Source organism: Mobula hypostoma, chromosome 4 (assembly GCF_963921235.1).
Source record: "Mobula hypostoma chromosome 4, sMobHyp1.1, whole genome shotgun sequence".
Lineage (NCBI taxonomy): Eukaryota > Metazoa > Chordata > Chondrichthyes > Myliobatiformes > Myliobatidae > Mobula > Mobula hypostoma.
In genome coordinates, this window is record NC_086100.1 from 184496790 (window position 1) to 184512335 (window position 15546).

Below are 15546 nucleotides of genomic sequence, written 5' to 3' on the forward strand. Positions count from 1 at the left end.
CACACAAAGCGATACGTGCAGGGAATGCGCTGCCAAAGGAAATGATGCAAGCAGATACATTTAGACAGACACACGAACAGGCAGGGAATTGCAGGCAGATGTGCAGTCTAAATTGACAGCACAGTCAGCACAGGCATTTTGAAGGGCATGTTCTAGAGCTGTACTCTTCAAGGGTTCCAAGGTTGTCAAGCCGAGGAGTGGTAATGGCGACAAGCTCTCACTATCTAAGAAGTGCTCCTTATGGCACGCGCCTCAAATAGCCTCTGACAACCAAGTCCAACTCCTGGTCTTCTCGTGTGGCTTAGCCTCTAAGCCCGGCGGAACTGTATCTACCGACAGGAGAAGCGGCAAAGGCGGGTCTTGGCGCCTTAAAACCAGTGCTTCGGGTAGATGAAACTCGTCAGCCTGGGAAGGCAGTCCATCTAAGAGAGGGAAAACTCTGATTTCAAACCTCCATTGCCTTGCAGCCATACCCTCTCATGGGAAAGGCTTCGGGAGTAAACCCTGAGGACAAATCCGGAGCTGGAGTCCCTAAGGCAGTCCGACGTTGTCTTCAACCTCGTTCTGGCAACTCCTGCGATGACACTGGTGCCAAGCTGTATCGGCCCTTGCCCTTCCCTTGGATAACATCCGTGTCGTGGAGAGGGGAGACTTGCTGCACGGGCAACTGTCGGTCTTCCATACAACCTTGCCCAGCCCTGCGCCCTGGAGAATCCAAGCACAGATCCATGGTCTCGTGAGACTAACGGATGCCACCACCACTCTGCAAGATTCAGGACTGTTTAATGTTGATACTCCAGATCCGATGCAGCACAAAAAAAAAGAAATAAAGAGCACAATAATAAAAATAAGCACAAGAAGTATAAATATATAAGATAGATTGACTGCATGTCCATAAAGTGATGCTCGGCATAGGAGGGTCTGTACATAAGGTGACTCTGATAAGAGATGATAAAGTAGTGGTGGTTGGGATTGTGGAGGTGTGGGTTAGTGGGTGGAGGTGTTACTGTTTAAGGAAAGGAACCTTGTAAAATTGCTTTTTCAACCACCTCCGCTCCATCTACCAAGAGCGGAATATCCCAGTGGCCAATATTTTAATTCCTATCCCAATTCCCATTCCGACATGTCAGTCCATGGCCTCTAATTTTTCCACGATGAGGCCAGTCTCAGGATGGAGAAGCAACACCTCATATTCTGTGTTGTTATTCCTTTTTGCAGGATTCAAACATTTGACCATTAGCTTTGAAGTCTGGTGTTGATGCCACTACACCACTGGCAGCTTCATATTCTGTGTGGGTAGCCTCCAACCTGATGGCATAAACATTGGTTTCTCCTTCTGGTAAAAAAAAAATTCCTTTTTTTTTTCTATTCCCCACTCTGGCTTCTTACCTCTTCTCCTCAACTGCTAATCCCCTCCCCCTGGTGCACCTCCTTCATCCCTTTCTCCCATGGTCTACTCCCCTCTCTTATCAGATTCTTTCTTCTCCAGCCCTTTACTAGTTCCACCCATCTGGCTTCACCTATCACCTTCTAGCTAGTCCTCCTTCCCCTCCCCACAATATTTTTATTCCAGCATCTTCCCCCTTCCTTTCTAGTCCTAAGGAAAGGTCTCAGCCCAAAACATCAACTGTTTATTCATTTCCACAGATGTTGCTTGACCTGCTGAGTTCTTCTGGCAGTTCTGTGTGTGTTGTTGGGAAAAGCAACTGTTTTTTTGAGTCTGGTGGTCCTGGCATGGATGCTACATAGCTTCTTCCCTAATGGGAATGGGACAAACAGCCCATGAGCAGGGTGGGTGGCATCCTTTATGATGTTAAAGGGCTTTTTCCAGCACCTCTCTGTATATACAGTATGTCCTTAATGGTGGGTAGGCTGATGCCAGTGATGTGATGGCAGTTTTGACTACCTATTATAGAGCTTTCCTCTCCACAGCAATGCAGTTTCTGTATCATGCAGTCAATGTTCCCTCTAATTTGTTGTGACCAGTGTGTGCAAAAATCTTGTGCTGTGCATTTTTTCGTCCAGTAACAACATGTGAACACTGAATTTTTAAGTGGAAGTAAACCTGAAGCTATGCCAAGGAGAGTAAACTACCAAGTCCAGTTTGTTGTTCATTGTTTAAAAGAAATAAAACCACATCAGAAACTGGAAATGTGATAGTGTGGATCGTGAAATATACTTAACGTATCAACAAGATGGAGGGTGACAACCTTTTGTGCAGAGTTCAAATTCCTTTGTGCGCAAGTAACAAAAGATGTGTATGCACGCACACACCTTAGAAGGAACATTGCATGCAGTGATACAGCGCATTAGGATTCTATGGTCTAGATCTTCGTAGCAGCAGCCTCGAAGCGGAACTTAACCTTTGTGAATCTAATCTGGCTGTTCACAATTACTGCTATTTAAGGACTCCTTTTGCCAAGCTCTGAACATATTAGCCAAGGGTCAAGCACTGAAAACTGCATTCACTCTCTGTTATTGACTCCCACCATTTCAGTCTCTCTGGAATTAGTGCCTCAGGTACAGATTTTGTATACTTTTGTATACAGATTTTGGTACACACCGGCAGAAAATGTATGTGTAAACCGGCGAATAAGGTTCTTTAAATCAATGGCTTAGGCATTTCCACAATTCAACTGAAAGAAATTTCTGCAAGTCAACAGGGTGGAAGTATCACTCAAATCTCCACATCAGCATTTCACGAAATTTTCAAATAACATATGTTACATGTTCCTTTAGTGAGGAATAACAGGTACAATCAAATACAAACCCTCAATATGTTTTCTTTCAAAACACATTTTATATTTAACATTCAAGATAAATGGACTATTCTGTTCCTGCATGCAACAATACCAAGTTTGGTCTGAAAAGCAGCAAGAAACATTTACACCACAAAAGCAAGGATATAATGATTAAGGAAGCCCAATTTACTGACTCTATCCGCTCTACCCACCCTAATTTCCATCACAACAACTTGATAGATGCTGCAGCAAATAACTCATTTCCTAACTCAAAGAAACCTTTCCATCTGCAAAGGCATGTTATGTCAGATGGAGTAGTCTCCTTTTAACAGGAAGATCCCATCTTAATTCCAAAAAGGACAATTGGCCAGAATTGGCCTATCATAGCATAACCATCTTAAAGACCCTTATCTAAGAAATGATGTGCTGGGGAGAAGGTCTAGAGGAGATTCACGAGAAGCATTTGAGTTTGGGCCTGTACTCGCTGGAGTTTTGAAGAATGAGGGGGATCTCATTGAAACGTATTGAATATTAAAAGGCCTAGATACAGTGGACACAGGGGCGATGTTTCCTACAGTGGAGGAGTCTCAGACCAGAGACTACAGCCTCAGAACAGAAAAACGTTTCTTCAGAACAGAGATGCAGAAATAAAGAGGAATTTCTTTATCGAATCAATAAAATTAATTGGTCAGTCAATGCCATATATGGCTGTGGAGTCCAAGTCATTGGCTATATTTAAAGAGGAGGTTACGAAGTTTTTGATTAGTAAGTGTGTCAAAGGTTAAGGGGGGAAGACAGGAGAAAGGGGGTGAGAGGGGTAATAAATCAGCCATGATGGAATGGCAGAGTAGACTTGAAGGGTCGAAAGGCTGATGCTGCTTCTATGTCCTGTGGTCTAAGCCATAATGCAAAAATGTACCAGGAATTCTTCACCAACATCTTTCAAGCCCGCAACATCTACTACCTAATAGGTCAAGAAGCAGAATTTCAAAACACCACTAGCACATTGCGGCTAAGTCACACAAACCATCTCGACTTAGATTACATCATTATTTCAATGAAGTTCCATCTAAATCCGGAATTCCTCATTGTAGATACTACATAAGTTCAGGAGGAAGCTAATCACCAAATGCCCAACAGCAATTAGGGATCGACAATAATCACCGGTTTTACAGTGTTTATTGAGATGTCTCAAAACTTAAAATTATATTAAAAAAAGGAGAAATTACAGAAGGTATTGTCACCATTTACCACTGATTAATTCATGTAAACTGCTAAGTTAGCAGACTGTGAATTCTAGTCCAAGTCAAATAAGAATTCTATACTATAGTTCCAATGAGGCAATGAGGAAGGGATGCACTGTTGGATGTGTCATCTTTCAGATGGCACACTAAATCAAAGGCCTTTTCCCCATTTCAGCCGGGACACCAAATCAAAACCCCTTTCCACATTTCAGCCGGGACACCAAATCAAAACCCCTTTTCCCATTTCAGCCGGGACACCAAATCAAAACCCCTTTCCACATTTCAGCCAGGACACCAAATCAAAACCCCTTTTCCCATTTCAGCCAGGACACCAAATCAAAGCCCCTTTCCCCATTTCAGTCGGGACGCTGTTTTTGTCCATTTTACAGTAATGACTTTGTCTGAAAATTGTTTCATTGACTGTAACGCAATGAGGTGATGACAAACAGTGAATAATGAACACTCCTTTTCTGCTCTATTTTCAACTAAAGCATATCTACAACACCATGACAGCATTGGTGAATTACCAGCATCAGATACACTCCAATACTTTCTGAGCAAAGATATTTAAATACTACATTTATAGGGTCCGAGTCTGTAGAGCATGGGAATGGGTTATTTGAACCATAGTGTCTTTGTCAACCATCACGCCTGTCTATACTAATCATACTTGTATGCATTAATTCAATTTCCCTCTCTGCCTTGTTCATTAAAGTATCTGTCCAAATGCTTCTTAAATGCTGCAATTGAATTTAGGATCACATCAGTAAATCTAGCTCTGCCATAAAAGTCACGCAGGGAGAGGAATGAAATTTCGTTCTTTCAATAATTTCTTCAGACCAAACAAGTTTCACCGGTATAATTACTGACAGAAATGTCATCATGGGAAGAACAGCAAACATTACAGTCAGTACACTATAAAATATACACTCCGTGACCACTTTATTAGGTACCTCCTGTACCTAATAAAGTGGCCACTGGGTATGCTTATAATCTTCTGCTGCTGCAGCCCATCCACTTCATGGATTGATGTGCTGTGTGTTCAGAGATGCTCTTCTGCACACCACTGCTGTAACACATGGTGTTGTGTTTGTGGCCTGGTTACACAACAATGCTATTAATAAAAACGCTGGAGACGGGAGCGAAGTTTCATGGTTCTTTACTGGCAGAATCCAAACTCGACAATACACATACAGATCAAATACGTGCCTAATAGCCCATGCTCAATATGCGCCTGATAGCTCATGCCACGACATTTTACTAAGAACATACAGCTGTCCCTTATTATAATGTAGGCTATACAGTACACAAGGTAATTTTCTGTTGCCTCCATGTCAGCTTGAAACAATCTGGCCATTCTCCTTTGAGCTCTCTCATTAACAAGACAGTTTACAGAACTGCCATTCACTGGATCTTTTTTGGCTCCTGCACCATTCTCTGTTAATTCTTGAGATAGTTGTGCATGAAAATCCTAGGAGATCAGCAGTTTCTGAGATACACAAACCACCCCAGTCATTCCACAATCAAAGTAACTTATATCACAGCTCTGATGTTTGGCCTGACAACAACTGAACCTCTTGACCATGTCTGCATGCTTTTATGCATTGAGTTGCTACCACATAATTGGCTGATTACATATTTGCATTAACAAGTAGCTATATAGAGGTACCTAATAAACTAGCCACTGAGTGTAGGCTTTCCTCTAGATCAAGGATTCCCAGCCCTTTTCTGCCATGAACCTATACCATTAAACAAGGGGTCTGTGGACCCCAGCAGGGAACCCCGGTTCTAGATAAATAAATTTGCAGCATTAACGGAGAGGTCAAGAAGCTTATCCAATTGCAATTAAGACTGAAGGGAGGTGGCATAGAGGTCATTTTATAGTCAGATAAACTTGGGACAGGGGGTAAAAAAGACAATCATTTAAAACTAGAATAAAAAGAAAATCGGAACTGATGTGAGGAAATCATTCAGACAAACTGATGATCCAGCAAGAAATCAAAGTCTAGTTGGGACAGAGTATGTTAAAAACTTTGTCGTCAAAACTTGCTGCTGTGGAAAATGGCAGCATCTCTAGGAAGAGGTACAGTCGACGTTTCGGGCCAAGACCCTTCGTCAGGACGAACTGAAGAGTCTTACTAGCTCTTCCTTCAGTTAGTTCTGGCAAAGTGTCTCGGCCCGAAACATCGACTGTACCTGTTTCTAGAGATGCTGCCTGGCCTGCTGCATTCACCAGCAACTTTTATGTGTGTTGCTTGAATTTCCAGCATCTGCGGAATTCCTTGTGCTGTGCAGAATGTTAGATTGACTCCAGAAGGATAAGTGCCTTTGTCTACAAGTATTTGAAGCTTTTACCTGTATTACAAGAGAAAATTAGGTTGTAATATAATGAAGATGCAGAAGATTGAGTTAGTTAGAAACTTCAGCTTTGTACATGTCTCACAATATATCAGAAGCAGATCAAGTATTACACAAGGTAGTTTATTCTGATAGGTTATCAGAGCTTGATCAAAGGTTAATAATTCCACCAACCACAGATCAAAGTACTGGGCAATATTAAATAAAAGCTTCAAAGTTTAAATGGAAGGATGTAAAAGTTTTACAAAGTCTGGAGGTAACATACACTTATTGTGTTTGTTAACACACAAACCAATCTTCCGTCCTTGGACTCACTTTACACCGCACGTTGTCGGAGCAGTGCTGCCAGGATAATCAAGGACACGACCCACCCAGCCAACACCCTTTTCATCCCTCTTCCCTCCGGGAGAAGGCTCAGGAGCTTGAAGACTCATACGGCCAGATTTGGGAACAGCTTCTTTCCAACTGTGATAAGACTGCTGAACGGATCCTGACCCGGATCTGGGCCGTACCCTCCAAATATCTGGACCTGCCTCTTAGTTTTTTTTTGCACTACCTTACTTTCCCTTTTCTGTTTTCTATTTATGATTTATAATTTAAATTTTTAATATTTACTATTGATTTGTACTCCAGGGAGCGCAAAGCGCAGTATCAAATATTGCTGTGATGATTGTACGTTCTAGTATCAATTGTTTGGCGATACAGTATAAAGTATGTTGGAAAGTATGTATTTGGCAAAAGCTAAAAATTAAAAATGTCTAGAAGGCAGAAACAAAGTACAAGAAAAAACTAAATTGGAGATTAACAGAACCAGAATGTTGGTTGAAACATGGAAGCTGTGAGTAATTTAATCAAAAACACATAAGATTCTGCAGATGCTGGAAATTCGGAGTAACACACACAAAATGCTGGAGGAACTCAGCAGGTCAGGATGCATCAATGGAAGTGAATACATAGTCGAATGTTTCAGGCAGAGACCCTATATCACGACTAGAAAGGAAGGGGGAAAGAAACCAGAATAAGAAGATGGGGAGAAGGGAATCAGTACTAGCTAGAAAGTGACAGATAAAGCCAGGTGGCTGCAGGAGAGGGAATGAAGTAAAAAGCTGGGAGTGATAGATGGAAAAAGTAAAGGGCTGGAGAAGAAAAAATCTGACAGGAGAGGAGAGTTGACATGGGAGAAAAGGAAAGAGTGAGACTAAGGTGAAGTGATAGGCAGTTAAGAAGAGAAAAGGTAACAGAGGGCCAGAATGGGGAATTGAAGAAGAGGGAAGGTCAGGGGTAAAATAACTGGAAGTTGTAGAAATCAAAGTTCATGCCATCAAGTTGGAGGCTACCCAGATGGAAAATGAGGTGTTATTCCTCCAACTTGAAAGTGGCCTCATCATGGCAGTAGAGGAGGCCATGGACTGTCAGGTCCGAATAGGAATAGGAATTAGAATTAAAAAGGTTGATCATCAGGAAATCCTGGTTTTTGCAGATGGAGCAAAGGTGCTTAACAAGGGAATCATGGAGGGAGCAATTCCTATGGGAAGTGGACAGTGGGAGCGAGGTAGGATCATGTTGAATATGGCAGAAGTTGCAAAGAATGATATGCTGGGTGTGGAGGCTCATGGGGTGGTAGGTGAGAACAAAAGAAGCTATCTATCCCTGTTAAGGCACTGGGAAGATCAGAATCCAAATCAGGTTTATTATCACCAGCATGTGACGTGAAATTTGTTAACTGAGCAGCAGCAGTTCAATGCAATACATAATCTAGCAGAGAGAAACAAATAATAAATAAAATAAAAATAATAATAATAAGCAAGTAAATCAATTATGTATATTGAATAGATTACAAAAAAGTGCAAAAACAGAAATACTGTATATTAAAAAAAAGTGAGGTAATGTCCAAAGCTTCAATGTCCATTTAGGAATTGGATGGCAGAGGGGAAGAAGCTGTTCCTGAATCGCTGAATGTGTGCTTTCAGGCTTCTGTATCTCCTACCCGATGGTAACAATCAGAAAAGGGCATGCCCTGGGTGCTGGAGGTCCTTAATAATGGACGTTGCCCCTCTGAGACACTGCTCCCTAAAGACGTCCTGGGTACTTTGTGGGTTAGTACCCAAGATGGAGCTGACTAGATTTACAACCTTTTGCAGCTTCTTTCGGTCCTGTGCAGTAGCCTCTCCATACCAAACAGTGACGCAGCCTGTCAGAATGCTCTCCTCGGGTGAGGGGAGATGTTCGGAAAATGGAGGAGATGCAGGTGAGGGTAGCATCAATAGCAGATGAAGGGAAACCACGTTCTTTGAAGAAAGAAGACATCTCTGATGTCCTAGAAAAGAAAGTGTCACCTTGAGAAAAGATGTGGCAGAGAAGGGAATGCACCTTTATAGCAGATGGTTGTTGAAGGTATTGTCAAGATAGCTGTAGGTGTCAGTAGGTTTATAAAAGGTATCAGTAGACAGTTTGTCTCCAGAGATGGAGACAGGGAGATTGAGAAAGGGGAGAAGCCATCAGAGGTACCCCTGGACCTGAAGGGGAGAGATTAATTTGACCAAGATGTTTTAGTTATCATTTTGCTCCAGTACTTGAAACATATGTTTGTAATTCTCATTTTGAAAGAAATGCTGATGTGGAAATCTGAAATATTAAGAGAAAGCATTAGAGATAATCAACAGATGAGGCAACATCTCCAGAGAGAGAAAATCCAAGTTATTGTTACAAGAGGATCAGAACTGGTCACTTCTGAGACAAACAGGAGCATTTAATGATTTCAGATAAGCAGCCTCTCGTGTGTGTCAGACCTCACCAAGGTCATCCACTTTGGTCGGTCTTTTCTCTCTTCATAGATGCTACTTGATCTTCTTGCATTCCCTTTGTGTTTCAGATTTCCAGCAACTGGTGTGCTGTGCTTCTCACATTTCCAGCACTGTTTTTAACTCTCCTCTGCACAGTTCATATCCCTCCAATTACACCTTGAGATTCTGTTAGTTCTGACCAACAAGCATTCACCACCTCTATAAGGTGGCACCAACAGCATTCACCTGGTGTCCATACAATTGCCGACACGCACTGTGGCCACTTTATTAGGTACCTCCTGTATCTAATAAAGTGGCCACTGAGTGTATGTCCGTGGTCTTCTGCTGCTGTAGCCCATCCACTTCAAGGTTCGATATGTTGTGCATTCAGAGATGCTCTTCTGCGCACCACTGTGGTAATGCATGGTTACTTGTGTTACTGTCACATTCCTGTCAGCTTGAACCAATCTGGCCATTCTCCTCCGAACCCTTCTCATTAACAATGCAGCACACACAAAGTGCTGAAGGAATTCAGCAGGCCAGGCAGCATCTATGAAAAACAGTACAGTTGCCGTTTCAGGCCAAGACCCTTCATCAGGACTGGAAAAAAAAGATGAAAAGTTAGAGTAAGAAGGTGGGAGGAGGAGAGGAAGAAGCACAAGGTGGCAGGAGATAGGTGAAACCAGGAGAAAGGAGGGGGTGAAGTAGAGAGCTGGGAAGTTGATTGGTGAAAGAGATAAAGGACTAGAGGAGGAGAAGTCTGATAGGAGAGGGTAGAAGACCATAGAAGAAAAGGAAGGAGGAATAGCACCATAGGAAGATGATGGGCAGGTAAGGAGATAAGGAGATAAGGTGAGAGAGGGAAACAGGAACGGGGAATGGTGGAGGGGGGGTGGCAGGGCAGGGAGACAAAAAGAAGTTAGTGATACTCTCTCATTAACAAGGTGTTTTCACCCACAGAGCTACCACTCGCTGGATGATTTTTTTTTTTGTTTTTCACACCATTCTCTGTAAACTTGAGGCTGCTAGTTCATGAAAATCCCAGATCAGTAGTTTCTGAGGTACCCAAACCAGCCCACCTGGCACCAAAATCATTCCACAGCCAATGTCACTTAGATCACATTTCTTCCTGCATTCTAATGTTTGGTCTGAACAACAACTGAACCTCTTGACCATGTCTGCCTGCTTTTATGCACTGAGTTGCTGCCACAGGATCAGCTGATTAGATATTTGTATTAACAAGCATGTGTGCAGGCATACCTAATAAAGCGGCCACTAAGTGTACAGGTCTTGTTCCCTCCACCCATCCTATAACATGCACATCTTCACATTTTTCCAGTTCCGATAAAAAGTTATCAACCCCGAAAACTTTAATTCTTTTGACACAAATGCTGTCTGATCTGCTGAGTATCTCCAGCATTTTCTGCTTTAATTCCAAATTATTTGATTTTGTTTTAAAATACTGCCTACAAACAATTTACTGATCAAAATGGAGAAATCAGAAATGCTCATTATTAGATCAAGCAGCAACTGTTAAGAAAAAAAAGTGTTTTTTTTTGTCGATCACATTTAACATCATGAATGGATTAGTTACCCTCTCTCGTTGAGCTGATCACTCTCTGGCACAATTGCTGCATCACTTTTGCTTGCCTCTTCTCAGCCTGTACATAAAAGGTCTTGCTATTTCACTTGTCGATAAGGTGCAAAAGAAATTAAACATTTTGCAATACGGAAAGATCCCCACTTCTAACCTGATGAAAGAAGGAAGGTCACTGAATAAAAAGCAGATGGCTAAACCTAGACAGTCTCCTAAAGAGTAGTTTTCCATGATGAAATGAAGTGGAATGATTAACCTCCAAAAAGCACACCCATTTTCTGTATCACTGTAGTCAGGGCAACAGGCACTCACCGAGGGTGAGACTAGAATTTGAGCTCATGGGTTAAGGGTGAAAGGTGAAATACTTAAGAGGAACATAAGGGGGAACTTCCAATGAGCCAACTGCCCGGCAAATCACCCATTTAACCCTAGCCTAATCACAAGACAATTTACCTACTAACCAGGTAAATCTTTGGACTGTGGGAGGAAACCGGAGCACTTGGAGGAAACCCATTCACACAAGGGAAAGACATACAACCTTCCTCACAGAAGCTGCCGGAATTGAATGTCAAACTCTCACACTCTGAGCTGTAATAGCATCGCGCTAACCACTATGCTATCATGGCACCCCTGTCTCATCAATGCTCCCGATTCCAGCATCTTCAGTATCTGTGTCTTCTGACCATCCAGTGCCCATCTATATTCCACTTACCAACACCTGGCCCATGCCCTTCTAGGTCTTGCGATTCAAGTGCTCATCCCTCACACGCATGCTCATTAAGCAAAACAGAGTAGTACAAAGGATCTCCAGGAAGGGCTGCAAATGGCACTATCTAATTTTGTCAATTTCATGACCACCTTTCCTCTGTTTCTGATAAAAGCAGCAGAAATTCTAGCCTTATTTATTACAACACGGGAAGTCATTCTCCATATCAGGTAGAGCAAACCAACGAGCCCTACTCCCGTTCCTACACTGCCCTGTAATCCTGCACCTTATCCTCTCTCTCAGGTCACCAACTCCACTTACTGTTTATTATTTCCCTACACTAAGGGATAAGTTAACAATAGCGGGTTATCCTCGCAACGCTGTTACAGTGCTAGCGACCCAGGTTCAATTCCCACCACTGTGTAAGGAGTTTGTACGTTTTCCGCTGTGACCACGTGGGTTTCCTCAGGGTGCTCTGGTTTCATCCATTTTCAAAGTTGTATGGGTTAGTAGGTTAATTGGTGACATGGGTGTAAATGTAAGTGGCGGGATGGAGATACGTCTCTACCAAAGGAGATGTGAGCCACTCCTTCCCTCTACTAGCCTGCAGGTCACCCTTGGACAAGGTGGAGTACCTGCTTAATCCCCCTGATCAGAGTCATGTGAAACCACGGGAGCAGGTGGTGGCTGGTTCGTATGAACAGCCGGTGCGTATCACAAGTCCTGGTTATGCGACCACTGACACCAGGCAGGCAATCTCTGAAGAGTATTGATAAGGACTGGGGTCACCTGTCTTATAGTGACACTGCCCAGAAGAAGGCAATGGCAAACCACTTCTGTAGAAAAAATTGCTAAGAACAATCATGCTTACCCATGTCATATGACATGGCACATCATGAACGAATGAATGGGTGTAAATGGGCAGTTGGGCCAGTTGCCCTGCTGTATCTCTTAAAACTTTACAAGTGCATCTTTAGGAAATAGGAGTATCCTGCAAAAATTCATGGATGCACAATGGAAATATGAACATTCCGCAGAGACAGTACCTGAGGCCAGGAGCTCGCCCTGAGACAAAGTCTTAACTGCAGCACCACTGTTGGATTTCTTTTGTACTTCAAATTCCTCTTATCTTTTGCATCTGTTCTGCCGATTGCATGCAACCTTTTTTTAAAAAGATAATTTAAGGGATGTGGGCTTTGCAGGCTAAGACAGTATTTAATTATTTATCCCTAATTGCCTGTGAGAAGATGGTGGTGAACTGTCTCCTTGAACTGTGGGTTTACCCACAATATTGCTAAGGAAAAGTTCCAGAATCCTGACCCAGCAACAGTGAAGGAACAGTCCTATATCTCCAACCCAAGACAGTGTGTAGCTCGAGGGGTTGGCATTCCTATGGTTTAGCTGCCTTTGTCCTCCAAGCTGGCAGAGGTTTCCCGTATGGAAAATGTTGTCTGAGGAATGTTGGTGAGTTGCTGCAATGCCCCCCGTGGATGGTATACACAGCCGCTGCTGGTGAAATGAGTGAATGGCTGTAGGTGTCTATCAAGCAGGCTGTTAGGTGCGGTAAGGTGGGTTCACCGAAACAAGAGGAAATCCAACTCTGGTCATTCCTACATAGCCAGACCACATGGACAAGACACCAGACTTTTGAGAAGTGCATTGTTAAAAGGCAACATGGAGGTGCTGAGAACGCTTATCCACTCTCTGCAAGCACAGCCAATAGCTGATTCCAGACAACCTGAAACCTTCAAACAGCGAGCTTTATTAAAAGTAGGGGTTCGCAACTTTTTTATGCCATGGACCCCTACCATTTACTGAGGGGTCCGTGGACCCAAGGCTGGTAACACCTGACTAGCAGCAACTTCGTATTCATCCTGAAACCAGTAAATACGGACCCACACTTTCAATAAAAGTGAGAAAAAGAACAAGTTAGACCAGAATATTGAACATAGAGTCAGTTAAGGGTGGAGAAAGGGATAAAAATAGTAGAGAACTGATCAAAAGATAGGGAAGAAAAATGAGCCGGAAACATGTGGAAGGAGGGGTGAAAAATAAAAGAGGCAAATAGTACACAAATTACTTGGAGGGAAAATACTTGGGGATCAGAGCTAAGGAGAGTTATATGTCAGGCAAAAGAAATTAAGTACCCTTTAACTATATAACAATTACAGCATGGAAACAGGCCATCTCGGCTGCACTTTAATGTGAGACTTTTTCAAAGATGTAATAAACATTAGCAAGAAAAAGTAATACCTAAACAATTTTAGAAAATGCAACACTGTAATATCTCAAATGTAGAAGTTTGTTTCTATCCACCTCTTCTGAGCCATCTAGGTTTGAAATTTAAAACCTCTCATTAAGCAATTTGCAAAACACTTGTTAAAATAATAGGCTGTTTATGCTCCTTATAAGGTCACAATCATTTAAAAATACTTCAGCAATGAGCATTGCTCCTGAAGAACTAATTGACCCTTTGACCATTGCAACTGCTGCTACCAAATTCATTTTAACATGCGTCAAAAGTTCAAAGTTGAAAGTAAATTTATTATCGAAGTACATATATGTCACCATATACTACCGAGATTCATTTTCCTGTGGTCATTCGCAGTAATTACAAAGAAACACAATAGAATCAATGAAAAACTACAAAGATGAACAACCAATATGCAAAACACAACAAATTATGCACATATAAAAATAAAAACAAAATAATAATAGATAAGTAAGTAATAACTAATATTGAGAACATGAGTTGTCAAGTCCTTGAGGGTGAGTCCATATGCTATTGAATCAGTTCAGCTTCAAGGTGCATGAAGTTATCCACTCTGGTGCAGAAGCCCGATAATAAATACTCCTGAACCTGGTGGTGTGGGATCTGAGGCTCCCGTATACCTCCTTTCCGGTGGCAGTAGCGAGAAGGGCGCCTGCTCTGGATGATGGGGGTCCTTGAAAAGAGATGCTGCTTTCCTGGGGCAGAGCTCCTTGTAGATGTGCTCACTGGCGGGGAGGGCTTTAACTGTGAGAGACTGGGCTGTATCCACTACTTTTTGTCGGTCTTTTGTAGATCCAAGGGCGTTGGTGTTTTCACACCAGGCCATGATGCAACCAGTCAGTATACACTCCACCGTGTGTCGATAGCAGTTTGGCAAAGTTTTAGATGACATGCCCAATCTTTGCAACTTCTAAGAAAGTAGAGGCACCATCACTTTGAAATTGGACTTCTGAGCTAGATACAGGACAGATCTTTTGAAAGACAAGGCTGAGGGATTTGAAGTCATTGATTCTCTCGATCTCTGATCCCCGATGAGGATTGACTCATGGATCTCGGGTTTTCTCCTCTGATAGTCAATAATCGGCTTTTTGTTTTAATGATATTGAATGAGAGGTTGTGTTAAGACACCATTCAGCTAGATTTTCAATTCCCCTCCTAGATGTTGTATCCTCACCACCTTTGATTTGGCCAACAACAGTAGTGTTGTCAGCAAACTTAAATATGGTATTGGAGCTGTACTTAGCCTCATAATCATAAGTATGAAGCGAGTAGAGCAGGGAGCTAAGCTTTGTGGTGCACCTGTGCTGACAGTGATTGTGGAGGAACTGTTGTTGCCAATCCAAACTGACTGGGGTCTGCAAGGGAGGAAGTTGAGGATCGAGTGCACAAGGAGATATTGAGGCCAAGGTCTTGGAGTTTATTGATTAGTTTGGAGAGGATGATAGTGTTGAATGCCAAGCTGTAGTCAACGAAGAGCATCTTGATGTATGCATCTTCACTCTACAGATGTTCCAGGATTGAATGCAGAACAAATGGAATGGCATCTGCTGTTGACCTGGTGTAACAATGGGCAAACTGGAGCAGATCCAAGTGGGTCCTCAGGCAGGAGTTGATATGCTTCATCACCGACCTCTCAAAGCCCTTCATCACACTGTATTTAAGTGCTACTGTTAGATAGTCAATGAGGCAGTTTCAATGTATGTTATCTCTCTACTACTCACCCAGCAGCAGTCTCAAATGAAAGAAAGTTACTATCCTCTCGATCAACTAAAGGAGCAACAATACGAGTGAAAAGAAATCAAAGAATTGTCTACAGACAGTAGTGATTACCTAGTTCTGGACAAC

General features: G+C 42.4%; 1 protein-coding gene across 2 annotated transcripts in view; it reads right to left on the reverse strand.

Annotated features, from left to right (window-relative positions):
- suclg1 (succinate-CoA ligase GDP/ADP-forming subunit alph) overlaps nt 1–15546 on the reverse strand; it is a 99517-nt gene that overhangs the window by 83110 nt on the left and 861 nt on the right. Inside the window, exon 1 of one of the 2 annotated variants that reach the window (XM_063047112.1) lies at nt 10721–10778. The exons of the other annotated variant lie outside the window; for it this stretch is intronic. Within the exon in view, the coding sequence (XP_062903182.1) occupies nt 10721–10763 (43 nt within the window). The 5' untranslated portion in view covers nt 10764–10778. Of the gene's footprint in view, nt 1–10720; nt 10779–15546 lie in introns of those variants that run through there. 2 annotated transcript variants of the gene reach the window in all.